This window comes from Cyanistes caeruleus, chromosome 12 (assembly GCF_971803275.1).
Source record: "Cyanistes caeruleus chromosome 12, bCyaCae1.hap1.1, whole genome shotgun sequence".
NCBI classification, from domain to species: Eukaryota; Metazoa; Chordata; class Aves; order Passeriformes; family Paridae; genus Cyanistes; species Cyanistes caeruleus.
The window spans coordinates 8586711-8609898 of record NC_141712.1 but is presented as its reverse complement, the minus strand read 5'-3'; the positions used below and the strand labels follow the sequence as shown (position 1 = coordinate 8609898).

The 23188-nt window shown below is 37.1% G+C and overlaps 1 protein-coding gene across 18 annotated transcripts in view; it reads right to left on the bottom strand.

Annotated features, from left to right (window-relative positions):
• The window catches only part of PHKB (phosphorylase kinase regulatory subunit beta), a 69253-nt gene that overhangs the window by 22659 nt on the left and 23406 nt on the right, over window positions 1-23188 (bottom strand). For all 18 annotated transcript variants that reach the window (XM_086847125.1, XM_086847130.1, XM_086847124.1 and 15 more), the window contains 9 exons: window positions 21933-21996; window positions 19210-19305; window positions 17414-17611; window positions 16773-16830; window positions 14833-14910; window positions 12882-13040; window positions 8949-9043; window positions 2356-2411; window positions 2101-2194 (listed from right to left, as the gene is read on the bottom strand). In XM_086847125.1, coding sequence (XP_086703251.1) covers window positions 2101-2194; window positions 2356-2411; window positions 8949-9043; window positions 12882-13040; window positions 14833-14910; window positions 16773-16830; window positions 17414-17611; window positions 19210-19305; window positions 21933-21996 — 898 coding nt within the window. The remainder of the gene's footprint in view (window positions 1-2100; window positions 2195-2355; window positions 2412-8948; window positions 9044-12881; window positions 13041-14832; window positions 14911-16772; window positions 16831-17413; window positions 17612-19209; window positions 19306-21932; window positions 21997-23188) is intronic.

The following is a 23188-nucleotide window of genomic DNA, read 5'->3' as shown; positions in this document are numbered from 1 at the left end:
AGCAGACTGGGCTGTTGGGCTGATTTATGAGCATGACCCAAAATGCAGTGGTCTTGCACACCATCTGTTTCTGTGCTTCTTTTCCTCTCTCAGTCCCTGGCCAAGTGGTATTCTGCTCCTCTTCTGTGCTGTTCTTTCACTCCAGATGTACTTTTTCCCTAAATATTTGTGTATCTTGTCCCATTTTATTGTTAATCTCTTTTCATTCCCCCACTGCCCCCACTTTGTGGGTATCTTCACATGACTTCAAGTTCTACTTTCAGTCTCCATCCATTTGTTTTGCAACAGTTTTTTTGACACATCTGTTAATAAGTCTAGAGATTTAAATTGTTACCACATGCTTCTAGAGCAGTTCGAAGGTTTCTGATTAAATTAAATACTCCTTTGAACTGACAGCATCAGAGTAGCAAATATTGATATCTATATTTTCCACAGATCAACCTTCAGAATATATTGACTGTTCCACCATTGGCTTCCTCTCCCCTCAAAGGATGACAAATACTACCAGGAGATTTTGTTTGTTTGCTTTTCGGTTCATTTTGGTTATTGGCATAATAACCCCAAGATCAAACCCCAGTTCTCATAACACCCCAAACACTCTCTTTACTCCACAGCTCTGGCAGAGCCTTTATTAGAAGCCCATAGGAAGAGGTTTTGTATCAGGTGAATCAATATTTTCATGGCACTCCTTTAAAAAGTAAATTTTGATGAGGCAGCTATACATACCCATCATGAGGATAAAGGAAGTGTCAGAATTTCCAGATGTCTCAACAGCTTTAGAAAAATAAATCTTAACACAGACTTTTTCATAGATAGGAATTTAATTGATAATAAAAAAACTTAATGAAAGTCTCATCTTTTTGTCAAGGAAACCAAAGAAGTGATGGATGACAGAGAGACAATATATACTTCTATAGTAAAGTTAGGGAGTGTTCATTTGTTAAACCAAAGTTTCAGTACAGAATTTCAAGACAGATACAAATAAAGAGAACATATTTTGGAATATATTATCATGAAAGCTAGTGAGTAAAAATGGGTTCAGAAATGAACAAGGATGAATGGAAACATGGCTATATCTTTTCTCCCTGTTTTAGTCCTTTTCAGGTGTTAGTGGCTTGGGGTAAGCATTTTTCTGAATAAGTCACAGACAAGTTTAGCACATCATTCATCCTTGCAAACTTAAGAAACCTGAAATATATTCTATATTCCCTGTTTCTGGGTTTACTTTTTTCCCTCGTGTCCTACAGACTCCTGATCCAGATCATGGCATTGGCCATGTGACCTGATTTCTGAGGGAGAGCCCCACACAGTGATCTGTTCTACAACTGGGACCTGACAACAAATTTGTCACTGCACTGCCCCCAGACATGCCTGGCTCTCTCTGAGACCATCTGCACAACACAAGGTCAGACAGGAGCTTTGTGTACCTGATCTACAGCCAGGACTGGCAGGGCCAGCCTAGGCCTGTAGGGATGTGGCTGTTCCTCGGGAGACTCCTTACCCCAAGAGAAAGCAGAGCCTTCAGGGAGGATGAAGGGGTTCCTGAGGATGATCCTTCATCCCAGTAATTTCTAACTATGGTATGTTAAGTGTGCTCAGCCGTAGGGCAGAGGTAGACCTAAAAGGATTTCAAGCCCAAAACTTCCAGGATATAGTCAATCCAAGGGAAAACAGTGACAGAGAAGTGGATGTTGCCTGTTATGGAGACTGCACTATGAAATCCTATGATGGTTTATGCATACTGCCTTAATCCATTCCTTTAACTATTGCTCATTTGCTTGTTTCTCCATCAAGATTCATTTGGTTTACCAAGCTACTAATGTTATTAAAATTGTATTATTCATTCATTAGACTTTGAAAGTGGCTCAGGCAATAAGCCTAATCAGATAATACAGAACATGTGGACTCCCACACTTCCCTGAAAGCTGCAGGCATCTCTAACTTCCAGTGCCAGCACACCTTGCAACTACATTAGGATGACAGAAATATGCAGACAACAGCTTAGGGAGATACAAGGCTAATAGCTTGATATAAATCCTTGTTTTTGCAAAAGAAATACACAGATTAAGGATAAACAGTATTAAATGCAGAATTCCTTACTTTGACAAGTTCTTTCTGAGCCCATATCTGAATTGGTTCCACCTGCTGGGGGGTCTGAGTTTGGATTCCATATGTGTTCAGAAAAACTTGTAGGCTACAAATGAAATACAGATGCATTTAATGACAAATCACAGAATGGTTTTAATAATTTTCTTGGCAGCAGATCTATACAAGCAGCAATATTTTATTCTACACCATTTCAGATATATTGTTCAGTCCTTAATACATAGGTACTCAACAAAAGTAAATACATACCGCTGGCTTTCTGCTATCAGGGCCACATGTACCACCAAATCATTTTCTAGAGGACCCTGGAAAATAATGACAAAATCATTACTGGCATTGCTAACTAAAGATTTTATCCAATATAGCATGGCCAGGCACAATGGCTATTTAAACAATCCACAACAACAACAGACAGCACTGTCTGCACTGCTTTTTCTTATGGTGTGAGCAAACTGAAAGATTTGCAAATCTCAAGACTACAGGAAGCCAATTCTACCAAAAACACTCTGCAAGACACATTTTGGAGAATTAATAATGAATAGATTTCTGGTAATCATTACACTGTTTGGATTAGTTTGGGGGTTTCTTTAATTAAGAAGAACTACTTAGGTAAACCATCTTATTTCATACAGAAATTTAGAATTTATCAAATCAATACATCTCCTATATGCCTAATATTACCTAATGTTTTGATACATATTTTTGTAATGAGTGCATTTATTCAGATTTTTGGGTAAACAATAGAATTCTACTTAGAAATAACTGATGATTTCAGTTCTATACTCTGAAAAACATCAGACAGCTGTTCTTTAGTGACATGAAAGACATACTACATTTTACTGGAGACATCTGCATTTCCTTGCATTGTTACACAGACACTTCATGTTTGAAATAAATACCAGTATTTTACATCAGGAAACCATGCAAATAGGAGTGAATTCAATGTGTTGGGTGAAATCATTGACTTGACTCTGTGGGTCTGGATCTGGCAATTCACCTTTCCTGTCTCTGGCAGAATGAGCTATGAACAATCACCATTTCTTGTTCACTCCTCTGGCATTCACTGACTGTAAAATAACACAACTAAGAGCAACTCACATTTTCATTGCTAACATGCTTTTGTCTACTTTTGTCTAGAAACTACCAGAACATGAACGACAGAAGTTAAACACATCTTCTACTGATTATATAAAAAGACACCATTTTTTTGTGATGATGGAGGGATAGACATTGAATTAGGGTGATCTCAGAGGGAACACTTTCTTCCTCAGGCAGCTGTGAGCCTTCATATCAATAAAGATAGCTATGAGCCCTCATATCAATAAAGATCTTGGGGATTTGCAGAAGAAATTCTTGGTAATTTTTTCCCAGAAGTCTGTCAGTATTACATTTGCACTAAAAATTTTGGACTTTTAGCTACGTGAAATAAGTTTCTGAGGGAAGTATATGCACAAAAAGACCAGATGAAGCAGTCAGAAGTTTGAGTGACACTAGAAGATTTTCCTGCTCAGAATAAGATCACTGTGTAGCAGTTGCACAATGTGTACCATTTGCACTTATACAAACAGGAAAATTCAACCCAAAACTCAGCCAGAATCACTGTGTATGAAACAAAAAGAAAAAGCCCCCCCCACACCTGAGAACAAAAGAGCCCCATCATAACTATACATAACCTGTGAGTTCTGCCTCTCACACACAGCCAAGGACAGGATTCATTTACAGCAGTCAATAAATAACACAGGCCAGAACTACAAAAATGCAGCTACAGCACAACTGGCACAACACAAAACCTGTGTGAAAAAATGATAAATCTTTAAAGTACTGTGGAAAAAATACAACAGTCATTGCAGAACAACTGTGGGATTGCTTCAACATTAAACAGAAAGTTACTGTCACTGTCATTTGACATATCACAGCCTGGAGGATCACAAGTAGTGGCCTAGAGAAACACAGATCAAAATAATAGATAAAACACTCAAAAAAAAAGAAGCCACTCTTTCCAGTGATGATTGCCCTATATAGCATTTGCTGTGTATTTTAAAAAAAAGGGATATGAAAAAGCATTAAACTGCTAAATATTCCACTAAATAAATCTTGTTAAAAATTCCATTTTAACACCTTGGCTTTCACATTTGTCTAGTAAGGCCAGCCCAGGTATTATTCCCACAACATCCATCACTGTCTCCCCAAGACACCACAACAGCCCCCCTGCCCAGGCTCCCCCTCCTGCCTTGTGTTGCCACCTTGGATCCTTGGCAGAAGGGTTGGTTTCAGCTGTATTCTGCATGCTGTGCAGATGATAAATATACCTCAGAAGAACAAGATAAAAGACTGATTAGTTGTTCTTCCTCTTCAAAAAGGAGAAAAAAAAAAATCACAGTTTTTAACAAGGTTATTAACTGTTGGAGGTAGGATAAAGGGAAAAATCCCTGACTCTCTTCCTGGCACAAGCAGAGAAAGCAGCTCAGTCCCAGCCCTTTGCTGCACTCTCACTGCACAGGTGTTATCACTGTGCTTTCTGCTCACACTGCCAGGAAACCTCACAGCTCTGGAAAAACCCCATTCATTGTAGGCATATGAGAAATGGGGCAGAGCATTGAAGAGCTCTGATGGAAATGGCACCCCCTGGGCTTCCCAAGCACACGGGGCACGGAGAGGCAAATGGGAACAGCTCAAACAGGAGAGACTGCACTGCACCCCTAGGAGTGCCTGACTGCTCCTCAACCACAACCCAGCTGTCCCAGGCAGCACTGAGCACTGCTGAGCACCCTGTGCCCACTGCTGACCAGCCTGTGCCCACTGCTGACCACCCTGTGCCCACTGCTGACCACCCTGTGCCCACTGCTGACCACCCTGTGCCCACTGCTGAGCACCCTGTGCCCACTGGCACTGACACAGCAGCCCCCTGAAATCAAACACAGCACACGTATGTGCCTCAAATGCCAAAATAGCATTTGGCAGATTTACAACTGTGTTAACTGTGGTAGACAAATGTATTAACGGGAATGAAAGCAAGAACATGTTTATAATTAACATGACAAAACAAATCATCTAATATGACTCTATCCAAATTAGACATGCTCTAATCATAAACATAAAAATCTAAAATATCTCAGTCTATCTAAAAATAATAATTTTAGTTCCTTCTTTACATATTATCTATTTCTCTGAAAATAAAAAGAAATAAGCAGTCTATTATTTTGACTATTCTCTTCCCCATTTTCTTTATCAATAGGCATTAATCCTAATTCTCAGTACCTGAAATGAAATTCTTACAAAGTATTGTTAACTCTACACAGCAAAACATTAAAGGAATACAGCCATCACATTCAGAGAATTCAGTTAATTAATGTAACCCTAAACACATATTTCAACTTAACTCAGAAGATAAAATGGTCCTACTCTGGTAATTTAGTCAGGTTATGATTTTTTGTTAAAGATGAAATTAAACATAAATAAGCAATAAATCAGTTTTCACATGTGCCAGTAAAATACAAAACAGTCCCAGAAAACCCCCACCCTAGCTCATATCTCAAACGTTATTATTACCATGCAGGCCCTCTTCTACACAACATCCTCCTAAAACAGAATGCAACAACCCAAACCGAGTTAGAATCTCTCCTGAATCTGGAGACAGTAAAGAGTCACAAAATAAGCTCTTCTAAGGAACCCAGTTCTAAAGAGTCACCCTGAACCAGAATTCCCTGCATTATTTCCTTTCAAAGTAAAGGGAGTATGGATGATTCCATCTCTTTTGAACTCCTGAATGGCTCTCACCTGACCATTAGGACTGTAAAGCAGAGGAGAAAGAGCCCCTCTGAGTGCTCTTAGACTTCAGTGTGTTCTGGAGCACAGACTAAACCCAGCAAAGCCAGCCCTGCTCCAGCACCACACTGGCACTTCCCCAAGAAAGAACATATGGACACAGCCTCCTGAAAGTGGAAAATAACGGGTTTTGGCATTGAATTAGGAGAAAAAACATTTCCTTCAAACTATAAACAGACAAAATTAGTATTAGTGGCTATTATGTTTTTACTGCAATGCTCATTTGATGCCTCAGTTTTCTACAAGCAATGAGATTGTCCTTGATCTGATTTTCTGATGCACTCCCAGCTGTAATCACACATAGTTATATATACAGTTCTCATAGCACTTTTGCCTTTTGAGGTCTATATTACCTTACTTTCCTTTACCTAATTCTTCATTGATGCTTCTAAGCTGTAAAAGTACAGTTGGAATATTTGAAATACTTTCCATTGCTTGATTAAATCTACACTATTATGTGGGTTTGAGAAATGTTTTTGTAGTGGCACCAAACCCACAAATATATTAAATTAATCACATTTTTCAGTGGAAAGTGTTCAGAGTTTATAGTCAATGCAACCACAAAATGAAAATATGCCTACATGGAAAACACATTTCTTGAAGAAATATTTACTTAGCACAGAGCTTCAAATAAAAATTAAAAAAGCTTTCTTTTTGGTACATCTCCTTTCAGAACACCATATCACAACAAAATTTATATACACAGGGCCTCTGAAATTTTTACATATCCTTGTTTATTGCTTACAGGAATAGAATTTAATACAAGTGGAAATAGTTTTCTGTGCAATTTAATTGAATAATTCTTTAGCTATATGGAAAAAAGAAGACATCATTAAAAAGAAGAAACTACTTTTGATTTCTAAAGACATCATTAAGATGTGCCGTGTTCTCATTTTGTATCGTATTTTTAGTCATTTTCCCTGCACTTTAAGGCAAATACTAGATACTGATTTTGCATAAATTATCTCAATTAGATAAAATGGCACAATCAAATAGTCAGACAAACTGGTTAAGCAAATCTAAAACATGTATGAAAAAAGCCAAACTCAAGATTCTTGTCTGGAACTTGAAAACCTTTGCTGGTGCAGCTCACCTGGGTCATGTCAGGGCATCTTTGCATCTTTAACCTTCTCTTAACAGTGACTCATCTGACATCTGCATGAAGGAACATTTTGCCCTGATAGTGCAGCAGTAAAACCACCCAAAATACTGCAGCAGCTGTTTCAGTACAAACAATCCCAAAGAAATTCCCCAATCACCTGGTGGCCTTACAGGGACATGAACCCTTCTGGTCACCATTTTTACACTGCTGCACGGAGGCTGCAATGCCAAAGGCCTGACGCCACAGTCTCTGTTTGCCACTTATTCAGAAGGGCATCCCTTCCTTCTAACCCACACTGGGAACCACATCTTGGATAGTTTTGGCATTTACAAATGGAAGAAACGGAGGCACAGTCATCTATGGCAAAAGAGTATCCCCAAACCTAGGCATGCTCAGAATTTCCTTCCTTCTTCATGCATTATCTCAAGACGGAGTAAAATATCAAAATGCAACTGTTGAAGCTAATTTCAATGCATTCAACACTGTTGACTTTTAAAGTCCCTATTACATTGTTGAATTTGACAGGGTAGCTGCATTTTATTAAGTTCTTTATTGACTATAGAGGCTATTTCTCTCTGAAGATCTGAAAATTGCCTATCACATACTGGGTACTCCAAATAGTAGTAACAATGCTTTTCTACTAATGAGTCATAGAGTGCCTTTAGAACAAAGCCTCATCTTCTTCAAAGTGCTCAGCTGTGGCATATTAAAAGTGACTGGTCTGAAGAATCAAAGAAAGAGAAATTGGATGGGCTGCAGCAACCCTGATTCAATGCAGGTCCTTCCTGAGGGCACCCCACAAAGGCCAGCAGCTCCCAGGTTCTGTCACATTCATAATCCCATGATGTAAGAACAAACAAAGAAACCAGAAACAAATGACATCACTGAGCTTTCATTATCAACAGGAACATGGCAAACGCTGCACTGTGAACAATGAAAGTCTCATTATAAATGAATCAACAGCCAGGCACACGGATTACCTTGGTAACAGGAAATAGTAGGAAACTGAGGGGATAAGCAGCATTTGGATAGAACAGAAAAACATTGTTCAGTTCTGAACTTGGTGTGAATCTTAAGATAAATACTTTATGTCTTATGCTTCAATAACAAATTCACAATGCTGAACAAGGAACTTCTTAAATATGCATTCCTTACACAAGAAATAAAAAGGCTGAAACACATTTTAGCTACACATTTCCAAACACACAGTTCTTACCTCTTTAATTAAAGGAGTTCCTACACACAGACATGCTCATATCTTGCTGTCCCATTCACTACAGATTTGAATTACCTTGTTTCAAGCATTCCCCATCCCTGGTCACTCATTCCTACTGCACATTTAATCCAAATACAGGAGCACATGGAATCACTGTATCATTAAAGGGCCTTTAGAGTCATCGAGTCCAACCATTGACCCCGCACTCCTAAACCCATCCTGAACCCTGTCCCTAAATGCCACATCTATATATCTATTAAACACCTCCAGGGATGGTGTATCAACCATACCAAAAGAAAGAACTTCATTGTTGTAGCTCTTAGGAGCTCTAAATACAAAAAATATTAATATGTTGTAGCAGAAAGTACTTTGAAGGAATAAGAAAAGCAGGCTAATTCTCACCTTCCTGACATAACTTACAACTCAAAGACATATGTATTATTAGCAGCTGTTTAAACTTACATTTTTTCTCTCATTTTGACTGCATTGCTTAATGTGAAGGCAAATGTTCATCACTTCCCCAAAATTGCATGTTACAATCTTCCTTTGAAAAGCAATCCTCCATCAATTCAGAAAATGTACAAACATTTTTCCTTGCACTTTAACCGCAATATTAGAGGACCATATTTAAATGGTCCTCTAATGCACTTAGATGATGATTTTCCAGTAGAAATATTTTAATACTAAGCTAATGCTTACCTGATTTGAAAACCTCATGCTGACGTTCCTCTGGTCCTGGGGGGGTACATATCGGCCAATGGGGTCAAGATCTTTAGGACTCACTAAATTATCAGCTGAAAGAAAATGAGAATAGAAATACAGAATGACTTGAGTACTTTCTGCAGCTTTTGTGAAGAAGCCATGTTAACTTTTGTGTTGCAGTTGGTTCTGTTTTGTTTTAGATCAATGACTTATAAAAGCACATTCTGAAAAATTCGGAGTTCTATTAATTTTAAAATGAATGACTCAAGCATTGTTCTTGCTACAGCTAATTACAATACTGTAATATAAAAGCCCAAGCCTTTATTTGCTCACAAAGATATGTTAATACATTATATGCAGACAACAGACTCCACAACACACAAGTCATGTTGAAAGCCCTTAATCCACAACCATGGAATTATTCTAGAGCTTTAACTATAAACCTAATGACCAGCAAAAATTGTTTAGCTTTGAATAAAAGCAGGCAGCCTCTATCTCAAGGTAACCACATGACTTGAATGCTGGAAAGGACAAGAGGTATCAAAGGTACCTCTCAATATGGTATCTCAGAAAAAAAGTGAAAAAAAAAATTAAAATATTTTAAATCTAGCAAGTTCTACAGGGAGTTTTTTTACACGGGGGGAGGAAACCCCACCAAACCTAAAACCCCAGTATTTTAACCTTCTCCTGAAAAAGCACTCCAATAAAAATACACTATTAAGAAGTTTCAACAAATTCCTTGAATACAGGTTCATAATCCAGTATGAGCTATTATACCTTTAAAATAAGCTTTCTCCTACCAAAACTGTATTTTGACAGGAAACTGTCCAAACTCGATTTAATTCCTAACACAGAGTAAGTCACAATACATTTTCATTTCTTCTATCTCAAAGTCAACAATTTTACAGCTATTCTTAAAAGCCCCACCACAAGGGAATAAGGTATTAATCTAAATCAGAAGTGACTCATGGCTGCACTCAGCTCTGAGAGAAAACCAACACTGCCTCAATTGGAACGTTTCTGAGCACTACATCATGGAGTAAATGAAGGCAGCAGCTTAAAACTCAAAACATGCCCTGCCTGAAGGCTGCCTGGGCTAGGCCAGCACAGAGTGATGGGGCAGTGGGGAGCAAACCACAGGCAGCACTGAGGGGCCCTGGCTGGGCAGTTCCAGGGGAAGCCCTTCCAGAGCATTCTGCTGCCAAGAGCTCTGCCAGCCCTGGATGCTGTGCTGTCCTCAGCCTCCTGCTGGAACCAGGCAACAGGACTGCAGCCAGGAAAGGACTCTGCTCCTGGCTCTGCACTGCTCCTGCAGGGCCACCAACCACGGACACAAACCCGAAAAAGCTGGGTGATAAAAGATCACTACAGACAATTGATTAACATACTGACACAACTTACCAAACCACAACTGAGCAAACCACTCATCCAAGCTCCACTCCACACAGAATTCCTGTGCTGGCTAAAGGAATGGAAGCTACTTAAATTACGTGAAGTACTGCTAATACAATAAAATGAATTAACCAAATGATTTCAAGATCAATGGGCTCTGCCTCATAGTGTTAAAAACAAGAGGTTTCCAGAATGCGTGTTCTATTCCCACTGGTTTTAACACTGATTTACATTGCTCAGTAATTAAATATATGGTCAGAATAATTTCACATTTAAAAAAAACTGTATCAATAGGCTAATGTAAAATTTAAGCTAACTGCTAGTGAATATTCATCACCATTTACACAAGTACAAGTGTATAGGACTGCAAAAGCAGATTCCTTCGTCAGCTCCCTATCTGCATCAGCAGCAGCTGACAACATTTAACCCATTTGGTCTATTAGAATATTGCTAAAACACTTAGTTCTAGGCAACACTGAATCTACAGAACAAGATGCAAGAATTCTAAGGAAAAATAAAAGAAAGAGAGCTACAAAACAAAAGACTGAGTGAATTTGCAGTTGCATGAAACAGCTGAATACCTGGGACTCCTTTCCCTTGCTCCAAAATGGAGACCTTAACTTAAAGGTTTTACAAACCTCCTCATCCATAGCAAGAAGGAAATTGTGTGAAAAACAGCATCACCACCTGAAAAACACATGCTTTTTTCTTTCATAAACAATTTTTTCAGCTGCATAAACGTGGTGCCCTCCAACAGTGACACACAGGCACTTTCACTGCCTCTGTTACTCAGCATCTGTAAGCATGATCAAAATTTTGACTTCCTTATCTCTGTTTGCCCCTCTGTGGGAGGGTAAGAATTGACTCAGGTTCATGTTGCTGCATTTAGAAATATTTGGACCTCAAGAGGCAGAGCCCAGGCCCAGAAACAGTAGCAGGAGTTACAAAGGTGGTAATGTGTGCTGCCTACACAGCAGGAGCAAGGAGGCTGAACAAACACAAATTAATTGATACCCTGGAGGCAGCACCATGATTTCTGAATGGATAATGAAATGGGAAACCAATACCTTCCCAGATATCAAAGTATTTGGAGCCAGGCTTCCACTTAATTAGCAACCACCAAGAAGCAAAGTAAGACACACAAATACTTGCACCAAGGACAGGACTGTTATTTAGGCATGTTTTAAGGAGCACAATTGAATTTGAATCACCTCTAAATTAGTAGGAATAAATGGAGTTCCTGATATAACAACCTCTGATGAACACATTGCTCTAAGATCTCCAAAATGTTTGTAAGGACTATGAGAGTAGCAGGAAAAAATTACTCTGAAATATGGAATACTTTGAAAAAAATTAAATAAATAAAATAAAAAAGCAACATGTAAGAATGTCCAGCAAAGAAATGAAACACAAGAATGTTTATGTTACACAAACAACAGTTAGCAAACTATAAATAGAACTTATTTAACCAGCATTCTGCAGGTACAGAAGCACACAGATATCAGTACAAGATCAATACTAGCAGAACTACTACAGCAACCTACACACACACATACTGGAGGATTACTTGGCTGATACTCCTATAAGATAAATTATTTTTTTTATTAACAGTGAGATTGTCTGCATTTACTTTGAAGCATTGGCTAAAAAAAGAATTTTGCAAGGAATACAGCAAAACCAAACAGGTGGAGCACCAGACTCTGTCCCTATATACCTAAAGATACATCCACTGTTCTTGCCAAGTGCTGAATTTTTAAACTCCCCTTCAATTTTTCTCATTTTTATTACCAACAGCCTGTTTCCCTCCTGTGTTAACAGAAAAATAGTTTTGAGAACTCCACTTAGTGATTACTAGGTAACTGCTGATCATCTTAAAATGAAGTAATACATCTTTCTCCTAAAGTAAATACTAAAGTAAAAATTCAACTGTGAAGATTTTTCTGGATTAACCATTCTTTTTGCACTAGCCTATAATAAAATCATTCCAAGTGAGACTAAGAGTTTTTTGTGACTAAAATTCACCATAACAACCTTCAATGGTCCAACTTTGATATGCACTTTCAACTGCTCATACAGTTTCTTCTTTTAAGAAGGGTAAAAATAACACAGATGAATGAATCACTAACTTTCTCTGAGAGTGCAACTTTTTAAAGTTTCAACTTGTCTTGCTTAAGCACTCAATAATTTGAATTAAATGCTATAAATCACTTACAAACATCACTGTACAGGTGCAGCTGATAGAGTTAACCCAGAAAGCATCACATTACTATATTCTCTCATGAAGAAAAGGAAGTAAGTGGGAAAACAAGAAAAAAAATAAATGTCATCATGTTTAGATTTTCGGTACTCTATGAAATATTCCACTAAGCTTTGTAGTATGCAGCACAAAAACAAAAGTACTGCAAAGCAATTTTTGTCTGTCACAGATGTACCAGAGCAGAGGACACAGGGGCTACTCAAGGTCAAAACTCAAAGCATGGTTGTTTGGATTCAAGAGGAACACGATCAGGAGGGAGGCTGCAGGTGCCCAGCTCTCACCCAGCAGCTTGGCGATGATGTACATGGCCTGGCCCCACAGGAACAGCTTCCCATCACGGCCGTTGTTACTGGGGAACCGCCTCTGGCTGCCCGGGCTCCTCTTCTCCAGCTCCACAAAGTCAGCGGGCACGTAGTAATACTTGGGGACAACAGGGCACCCTGGGGACAGCAAGCACAGCCAGTGAGTAAATATCACTGCCCTCATTACTTGACTGGAGACCCCCAGTAAAGCTGAAGTGGATCCAAACCAGGAAATAAATACTGCACCCCAGTAACAGTTTGAACAGAGATTGTCATTCATCGTTATCTCTGCAGTGAGGAATCTCAGGGCAGTGTTAAACTACTTTGTATTTCACATTTCCTCAGAATTTCTTCTGAGCAAACAGGTTATGTTGTCTGTGCAGCACTTTCTGTGCAAACTAAAAATAAAAGAAGTCACCTGGAGGAAAATGCAGCTTAATCAAAAGCAATGAAAGCTGGGTCCCACCGAAACACTTGGGGTGTTGTGCCCCCCAGTTAACACAGCCTCAGACAATTTTTTCTAAATAAAAGTCCTGTTTAAAAGCTGTCAGTTTGGTTTTGGATAATTTTATTAATCAAATGTTTAAAATGAGCATTTGAATCTTGAAACATCATGAAAGAAAATGGCATTACTTCTCAACTATAAGATAGATACCTTGTATCTAGAATTATGCCACAGGTATTGCTGATCATTGCAAACTTTATTTTAGAACTTTGTAAGTGGACATGCATCAGGAATTTAGAGACATGATTACAAATGATTGACCTAATTATATGAAGTTGAAAAGCAAATTAATATGTTTCCTGCATAATTAAATTCCACCTTAATATTGCTCCACTCTTGAATTAATTTGGATGAAGAACAGGTGATGAACAGAACAAAGCTGCAGTGTCTTACTATTTGCTTAAGAAAAAAATTACTGGGAAGAAAGAGAGGAAAAATGGAAAAGGAACAGTTACTAGAGATATTAGATTCAAATGAGTGAGGCAGCAAAACACACCCAGAAATTTAAGACATGACATTTGTGATGACATGCAACAAAAGGAACCACAAGATGAATCCAGTGTCCACGAACCTTCACATACTCATTAGAAATCAGAAAAAAGCAACAAGCAGCAAGAAAAAATTGCTGCAAAATGCAAATTTGGTAAGGAAATGTTTGACTGCCTCACAGAAATTAGTTCACTTCAAACACTTTAAAGAACAAGGCATATTCTGCATCCACTTGTGTAACTGCACCACAGATGTAAGAACAGGTGACTAAAATGCTGAGTTTTAAAATTGGATTGTTCTGTTCTCAGGTAATTTCTTTTTCTCCCACTCAAACTTGCAGCCTTTTTCTTTTTCTTAACTAAATTTTGGATGGCTGTGTTTGTAGGCCACCACTAACCTTCTCTGCAGTGCCACAAAAATTATGAAATGCCCAATTTAAATAATAAAATTATTATGTAGCCACTTTCCCAGCTCTAAGCTAGAAGCAATTTCATATGCATATACAAAATTATTTTTTAGAGCTTGCAAAATTAAGTGACAATGAATGATGAGAGTAATTCTCAAGGAGCACCAGGTAGGACAATGAAACACTCTGACTGCTGGTAGTTAATATTTCCCTGAGAAGTAGAAGTGAACTTTGTAAACAATGAAGCAGAGGTGAAGATGTGGAGGAAGGAGTGGGCACAGTGTAAATCTTTAGTATCAGTAGCATTTTTCCAGAAAAATGTTACTTTTATTATCACACTTTATGATGCAATATATCTACATAAAAGAGGTTATTTTAGAATTAGTATTTTGCTATTAGGAAACATATTGATGTTCTTACTTCTCATTTGCTCTGCCCACAATATACATTAATAGGAAAGCCAGCATTTTTATAATTTCAGGTCAACAAAAAGCTACAATTGTTTCAGAAGAACAATTTCCAGATAATACCTTCAGGTGTATGTTGAAGCAAAGGCTCCAGAAGATCCTGATATTCCTTTACTTGTGCAGGATTTCCTCTAAAAACACCTAAAAATAACCAAGCAATAATTGATTTAATGGAAGAAATAATTTTTCCATGACTTCAAAGTTCATAAAAGAGGAATAAAAAAAAAAAAAATCTACTGTTTACTTTCCAAAACAAAATATTAAGTGCCTACACACTAAATAGCTCATGAAAAGGAGAAGACTGAGCTGTAGGTTACAGCAGTCAACTCCCTGATGCTGCTTTTGGGGAGACACTGCTATATTTGGGACTACCAGTCCCTTCAAAGTTGTTTTAGCAGAACTTCCCAAGATGAATCTAGCATGATTAATGTTCATTTCATGGAAAGTTCTTAAATGAAAATATGTATTAACAACACAAAACCCATTTCTGTTCATCAAAGAAAAAATGGATCTATTTAACAAGCAAGGTGATGTTAAAAGTAGAATATTTTTTAACATTCAAAGGGGAATGAGCTAGATAAAAACTTTGCATTATAAATCTTCTACTAATATTCTCTTTTTCAATCACCAATTTTTTTTTCCTTCCATGGCTCTTCAACACTCCATCCAAACCCAAAGCTTGGCAAGTACTGTTCATTACATTTTCAAATATTTCTGAATATATAGACAGGAATATATACAGTTGCCAAGAGACACAAATGCAATCAGTGTCTGCACACAAAAAGGTGTTTTTCAAGTGGCACACTGAACATTTCAAAACACTCAAGGATACTCATGACATAGGAGCAATCTCTGCTCCTCTCATGTCATTGTCTTTTGGCCATTGCTGTCTATACACTTCAGATTTTGCATCAAGGAAGCTTGTGGATCTGGAGATATTTGCACAAAATCTACTAATAGAATTGTTCTATTTCCTGCAAGTGTGGTCCAGGCAAAAAGGACAAGGACAGTACATGCAAAGTACGTATTTTTTAGGGTTTTTTCTTAACAAGAAGTGTAAAATGCTTTTACTATTCTTTTGTTAACCTCAATTGAGGGTGACTAGCTTTTTGTTCTCAAAACTGCAAGTGGGCAGCATTAAATGTCAGCGCCTTTCTCCTCAGTTTTGGGCCTCAATCTTTGAAAAATGTCAAACATTTCTTTAGAAATATCAATTGTGAAACCTTATTATATCTTCAAACACAATGTTTTAATCTGTGGGTGGCCGCAGAGGAGTCAGGCTGATGGCAGATTTCTGTGCCCCTGTCTTTATCTGAAAACTATTCAACGTGCTACAGGAGAAAGATGGACAGATTTTAATCCATTTAAAAATCTTTTTGACAGTTGTAACCCCAGTCATGTTCTTATTCAGATTTCTGCTCTATGCAAATTCTAGTTTCCATCCTGGTATCGCCCCTTGAACTTCTTGGGTGTGTCTCCTCAAGTCAAGGCAGAGGTAGCATTGTTTTTGTTGTTCTTGTTTTGATAATTATATTTTGTTTTATTATTCAATCATGGCCATGAGGAAACAAAACCTTTCCTGGTTCCCTTTCTTCTCTTCTGAATTCTGATTCAATTGCCACACAATGCTCAACTTGAGAAGCCCTGGTGCACCATTGATTGTGGCAGCATGTTCTCCGTTCCTTTTCTTTCCCATGCTGCTGCAAAGTTCTGATGCATCTGGAAGTTTTTCAAGCTTAAAAGGCAATGCAGGACAATGCCACAGATTGAAGCTCTTAACAAATCCTTTTTGAGTTATATACTAAAAACAGTTCCCATTAGAAATGCTGAAATATAGCAGGTTGGGATCTTTTGTAACCCAGGAGGCAGAACTCGCAATGAGATATTTAGTGTCACTGCATTATGGTTTATTCTGGCAGCATAGGAAAATAATTTTGTATCTTTCCTCTAAAAGCTCATTTCTTCTATGCCTTTAAGGAACACGAATGTAAAGCTATACTTACCATCAATTATCATAAAAATAAAAAACAGAGGGAATTCACACTCAATGCCATCAAAAAGCTGCAAAGAAGAAAAATTCATCAGACATTTTATCATTTTCATCTAAGGAATATATCTGAATAATCCTGTAGAGCAATTTCTAAGCAACAAAAGACAAACATGAATGCAAAAATATGTTAGTACACTTAGTATCACTTCTTAATTCTATGGGCACTTTAACTTGTGCCTTTACATCTGCTGTGGCCCCTTCTCAAGCAGAGTATTTAAATAACCGACTTTTTATTTTTCACAGAGAAACAATGGGAGAAAAAAGAAATAAATTTTCATTTAGATAACCTTAGCAGATAAATACTGTGATCAAAGGCAAAATTATTTTCCACACACTCAGACTGTAGTCAGCTGTGAAATTAAACGAAATGATAAATAATTTCCTTATTTGTTATGTGAAATCAACTGTACCCTAAATGTAAATGAAAGCACATTCATTACAAAACAAGCCAATGACTCAATGCTGATTTAGCAATCCCTGAAAACTGCACATGCAAATTACAGAAGGCATCTCCTTGCCTTGAAGCCCTTAGGAACCCCTGTTCAATTCCACCTGCAGTACCTGGAGGGTGTCAGGGGTGGGGCAGGATTTTACCTTGATTTCTGCTGGTTTATAATAACGCCGCGTTCTGTCCTCCAGCGCTGTTCTGTACCCGTCCCTCAGAAACCTCTTAAACCCATATTTGCCTTTCAACTTCCTAAGAATTTTATCCAGTGTTTGACCAAACAGGACCTCATCATCCAAAGCAAATCCAGGGTAACTAAGGCAGGGCAGAAGAGCTGCATCAGTATTCTGTAGGAGAGGGAGAAATAGGACATTATAAATTTAATTAGATCCCTGACAATCATTTGATGCACAAAGACTGTTTAACTTATTAAGTGAAATACACATTTGGAACATTATCTTATCAAAATCATAGTGCTAATATCAGAAAATAGTGTGCAAAATAAAACTTCTTAGCAAATGCCAGGATAAACTACAAACCAAATGTGTAGATATACAATTTAGAAGATAACTCATTTATCTCAGGATGTCACCTGTTTAACAGCTGATAATGTGCAGGCACAATTGAAAACATTCTAAAAATTTTTGTTTTGGGATTTTTTGTTTGTTTGTTTTTTAAATGCATTCTCCAGATTATTCCTGGAGTAAACACAAACATTTGGGTGTCATGTGCTCGAAAAGAAACACATATATTTCATAAAGGTGCAGTGCTGAGAAGCATTAACCTATGATTAAATCATCATTTCTGAATAACTTTTTCAGAAATATTCTTAGGGTGCTGGAACAAACAAACCTATCTGATTTACAGTTAAGAAGATAAGGGGATTATTCCAGGAAAAAATATGAGCAACCTTGTCAGGAACCATGTGGATCTCTTATGAATTAAAAATACAAGAATAATTTCTAAATAGTGCATCACCTTTACAGGTAAAAAAAAGTATCCTTTTCTGCTGATATAGTCAAGATATTTAACCATTTAAAATTTCTACCAATATGACTAACATGAACCCATAAAAGGAAGAAAAGAGCATGAAGATTTCTACGGGATAAATTATAAAATCAGCTCCTGTTGGAATATTTCAAGTCTGCAGCAAATAACAAACAGCAAGAGTTCTAAAAGACCACTTGACTATAAAAAAAGTAGCTGACAGTGCCTTTTATTTTAATTATCCAGCACCACAACTCTGCCATAATTCTTCTAGACAATAAGTAAACTATTAATGTTTAAGATTAATAGCCTGTTTTATGAACAAAACTGCTATTATATTCCAGAATGAATAAAAAAGCAAAACCCTATTATCACTCATTTGAAATTACTGATTTTCTAACACCAAATTTACCTTTGATGCTAGCACTGAAATAGATGTTTTTATAACTAATCTACGCTTATGTCACTTAGATTTACTCACTAAGAAAATACATTTGTAATGGTAGCTTAAAACAACAAGAAATTGTTCATATTCAGCAATTTATGATAAGCCAACCTTAAAGGCCTTTTTCCTAGACAAAAGAAAGAATTAAAGCTAAAACAAAAGGTTTCAAAAGTGCAGACACAATACATAGTGGAAACTAGGCCAAAAGAAAAACAAAACCCCAAGGCTGAAAATCTCACTTAAGTTATTTTAAATGTTATTTTAAAATTGTCTAGAAAGCTACCAAGAGGTTACCATTTTAATCTAAGTATTAAAAAAAATAAAGAGTACCATTGCAACTCCTGTTCAGAAAAACAACTACATCCCAGTGACACTAAAAAAGCAAAAATTTAACACCTTCCAAGCAAATTTCCCCTTTATCAAGCAGATCAGAAGGTCCATCATACAGCTAAGAATTCATATCCACTTGTTTTCTCCACACACTGTTGAGCTGAATTCTTTTTAATAACTTACATGAGACCTTGACTCCCGGGGCAGCAAGGAGCACAGGGTCTGTCTGTTCCGGTTATGGGCATCAAAATCCACAAATATGACAGACCAAGAGCAGCCCTGTGAACACAATGTTGCATTTGTTTAAGGCAAAGGTAAGAAGGCTGGTGCATCCCGCTGAAACTCACTGGATCTGTATTTAATTTATGTTGTCATTGCTCCGAAGCTGGAAATTTTAATCAGAAAACACACCACAACATCAAGTTGAAAATATTTTGATTTTTAAATATATTCAAGTATAGCCAGAATTAGATGGCTTTATCACTGATTAGTAATTATATGATTCATTCAAGCTATTAACTCTTCTATTAATTCTTGGAAAATGAGTCCTGTATTAAGGACAAACAAAAAAGAGTAGTTGTTCTTCCCTGTGAATACAAGAAATGTTCTAAACAGTGATGCTGAATATTTCATTAAAAGTCAGAGCACAAACAATTGGATATTCAGCACAGGTACTACTTTGGAAAAGGACTTTCATAGCAAATAAAAATGCTCTGCTTTTCAGTTATTGTAAGGTCTGCATAATCAACATCTATTTCTTAGAAAAATCTACTTCCTAATAAAATCATTAATTTTACACTGTATTTCTCCGTCAACTTCTTGATGCTTCCTGAAACACTAAAAAAAAATTATCCTGGCTGAGATAGAGTTTAAACAGAATCAATAGCATTTAGAACTATTACCAGTAGGCAACTTCTTGCAAATTTAGGTTTTTTAATGAACAGGTATCTTCATATATGCTGCAACTGATAACGAATCTCAGGATCACTCCCCCACTGGAAGACACAGTCAATGTGAATTCATCCCACTATGGTCATAAATCCCAGAAATTTTCATAAATCCACCAAATTTCACCTCAGCAGCAGTCAATTTCTTTGGTATACCACTTTTCTAGGAAGACTGTTCCAGAGCCCACCATTGTAATCATTAAAAACTTCAATTTCCAGTCATGTTTCTACACAAATACCTCACCACATTTCTTTGTGTGCCAGTACTATCATCCACTGAAATGCCTTTCCAAAGGATTTCATTCTTACTCTTTAACTGCACTTTAATTATATATAGTTAATCATAAAAATACTCAGCTTTTGTTTTACAACAGTAAACAAAACCCTAAATAATTTTTTCCATTGTCCTCATGGAAAATAATCTGTTTTTGCAGTCATTCAGCAAGATATACACTGACTAATGCTGTAATAAGAATGTACACAATCACACTGGCTTTGATGATTTGTTAACTTTCCTCTTAATCCAGATTCTGATTATTCACAAATCTCTAAACTCATCTACAAACTCTGAACACAACCTCCCTACACATGCAGTTTCCAAGTCTGTGCTGCAGGGAAGGATTCTCTGGGGATTCAGGAGCAGGCTTATTTGCATTGCATAAACCCACAAGCACCTTGTTTGACAAATGAACTATTTCTCACTTCTCTAAAGACAGTAAACTTCTGGAGAAAAACACCATACAGAGACTTGATTTATAAAAAAAAAAAATAATTAAAACTGGTTTTGCTCAACCCAATAGAGGGCATGCAGCTCACACACAAACAGCTCTGCCCAGGTCAGCCTTTAACGTGTTCCTCTTGCTGTGAGCAGTGGTCCCCCAGCAGTGATTCCTGCAGGTTCTACCTGTGCAGCTGCAGGTGCAAACAAGTCTCTTGAGGGGCTCAAGGGGATTTCTCAAAGCCACTGGAACACAGCTAGAGCTAAGCACAAAGACAAACTCTGCATAGACTGAAGGTCAAAATGGGTTCTGTTAATGCCAACTACACATCTCGGAAATAAACCCTCAAAGCATTAAAACTGGTCTTGTCTTGCTTCAGCAGTTTATTCATCCAGTTCAGAATTAAAAAAAAAAATAAAAGAAAAAAACCCTCCACGGCTGCATTTACTGGTGCTTGAAACTGTTGGGAAGTGAAAGATTATAGATAAATGTCATTTTCGAAAGAATAACAGTGCATGTACGATGTCTGATCATTATTGAAGATCCTTACTGCCTCCTAGTTCTGAACATTTGACATCAGCTTTTAAAATGTATGGCATATCTCTTCCATATATACATTTTCTAAACCATTAATTTGAAAGAGTATTATTTTATTTTAGCTACAGACTACTGTAGGTACAGCACCAAAAAGAAACATGCACTCTGAAGGGGAATACACAGCAAATATAAAAGTCTCACAAAAAGCTTGCTTTCCTAATTGATCCAAGCCACATGAAAGGATGAGAAAAGACTTTATGGCTGTGCAACACACAGAAATTAAAAACAGGTAAAAATGTGGGATTATATAAAAGCAGCTTGTTTAAAGTCTTGATCAAAGGCCACATGAAGGAAGTAGACAAAAGGAAGGTAATGCTCGAAGGTGGAGGTATATTCTAGTATCAGCAACAGATACAGTTCTGAAGGAAAAAAAACATTTTGGCAACAAAATTCTTTTTCAGACTAAGCTGAAATCACTTTTGAATTTTTCTAAAGAAAAATCCCAAGTGTTTCTTGATAGTAAAGAACACTAATGATTTTATCAGATAAATTCTGTACCTGAAACAGCAGCAATCACTTTGCAACCTAACTTTCTTTAAAGCTGAAATCTAAAACTGTGGTAGATACTTCTAAATATCCTCTGATCCACCCTGTAAATCATTATTGCTAACAAAAAAGGTGGGAAAACAAACACTTCTATTACCTGATTTCCAAAGAGATTGAAACCATTAATTGCTTCTAAAGCTGCTTTTGCCAGTCCCACAGAGCTGAGGAGAGAAGAAAACAAAAACCCAGATGTATCACAATTCAAGCCAGGCTAAAACTTCACACACTTGTCAGCTTTCAGTGCCATGATCATTCCTTGATTTGAATTTCGTGCTTAACCTTTATGTTAATAAAATGATGATACAGCAGATTTGGGGTTGTTTTGGTGGTAGATTGCTTTTTTCTTTTCTCTGAAATACTACTCAGCGTTTTTATTTGTCTTCAAATGTCAGAGACCATCTGGCAAAAGAACTCCTGTTCTCACCTTGCTGTAAGACACCTGGCATTATATATTTTGAGGTCTTGCTAACATTGCAGAGACAGAGGATTTGCTTCAGCACCATTTTTCAAACCACTTTTCAAGCATTAGACTTTAAAAGACTGATTTCTAGCTTTAAATATAATAAAAGAATTCATCAATCTGAATTCACAACATTAGGATTTCCTGATGCCACCCATATAGTGACATAGCTTTTATTCCGCTTCATCACAAAGAAAACAGGACCCAGAAATTCCATCAACAAGACTTCAACTTAGCACCCACATTTTAAGACACTATAAATTAAAATCACCAATCATTATATAATTTAAAAATCAAATTCTACATTAAAATAATTTATTAACCATTATGTAAATTCTACAGTACAAATAAAAATATACATTTTAACAAAGTATTTTTATTTAACAAGTGTCATTCTCTATTTTCCTTGTGAGTATTAAAAAAGAGATGAAGAAGCATTCTTCTCGTTTCAGTTTCACTCCTCTTTTTTTCTCAGTTTTAAAGAACACATAGATAGACCAACTTCACTTATGTCCATTCAACTGCAGTAAGGAACTACAGCATTAACATACACATGAAACACCCCATTTTTTGCATGTTGATTCCAAAATTCCAGACATTACGGTCACAGGGCATCTACAGGTAAAATGTTATATGAGCTATTTCCCAGCAGTTCACAAAGGAAGGGCACCAGTCCCAGGTTTCTAATAGTTCTGTCAAATGTAAACACTCAGGTAGGGAAAGGTCCTTGCTCTGCTCCCTCAGACAAGTGCAGGGTCTGGAAACTCCAGAGGTCCAGCTCATTAAATAAACACCTTTTACATTCTCTTAGGCAATCTGGGAAAACAGACTCAGAGCATTCAGTGAAACAAAGCTTAGCTTATTTTATTTATAAAATTAATTAACAAAACACT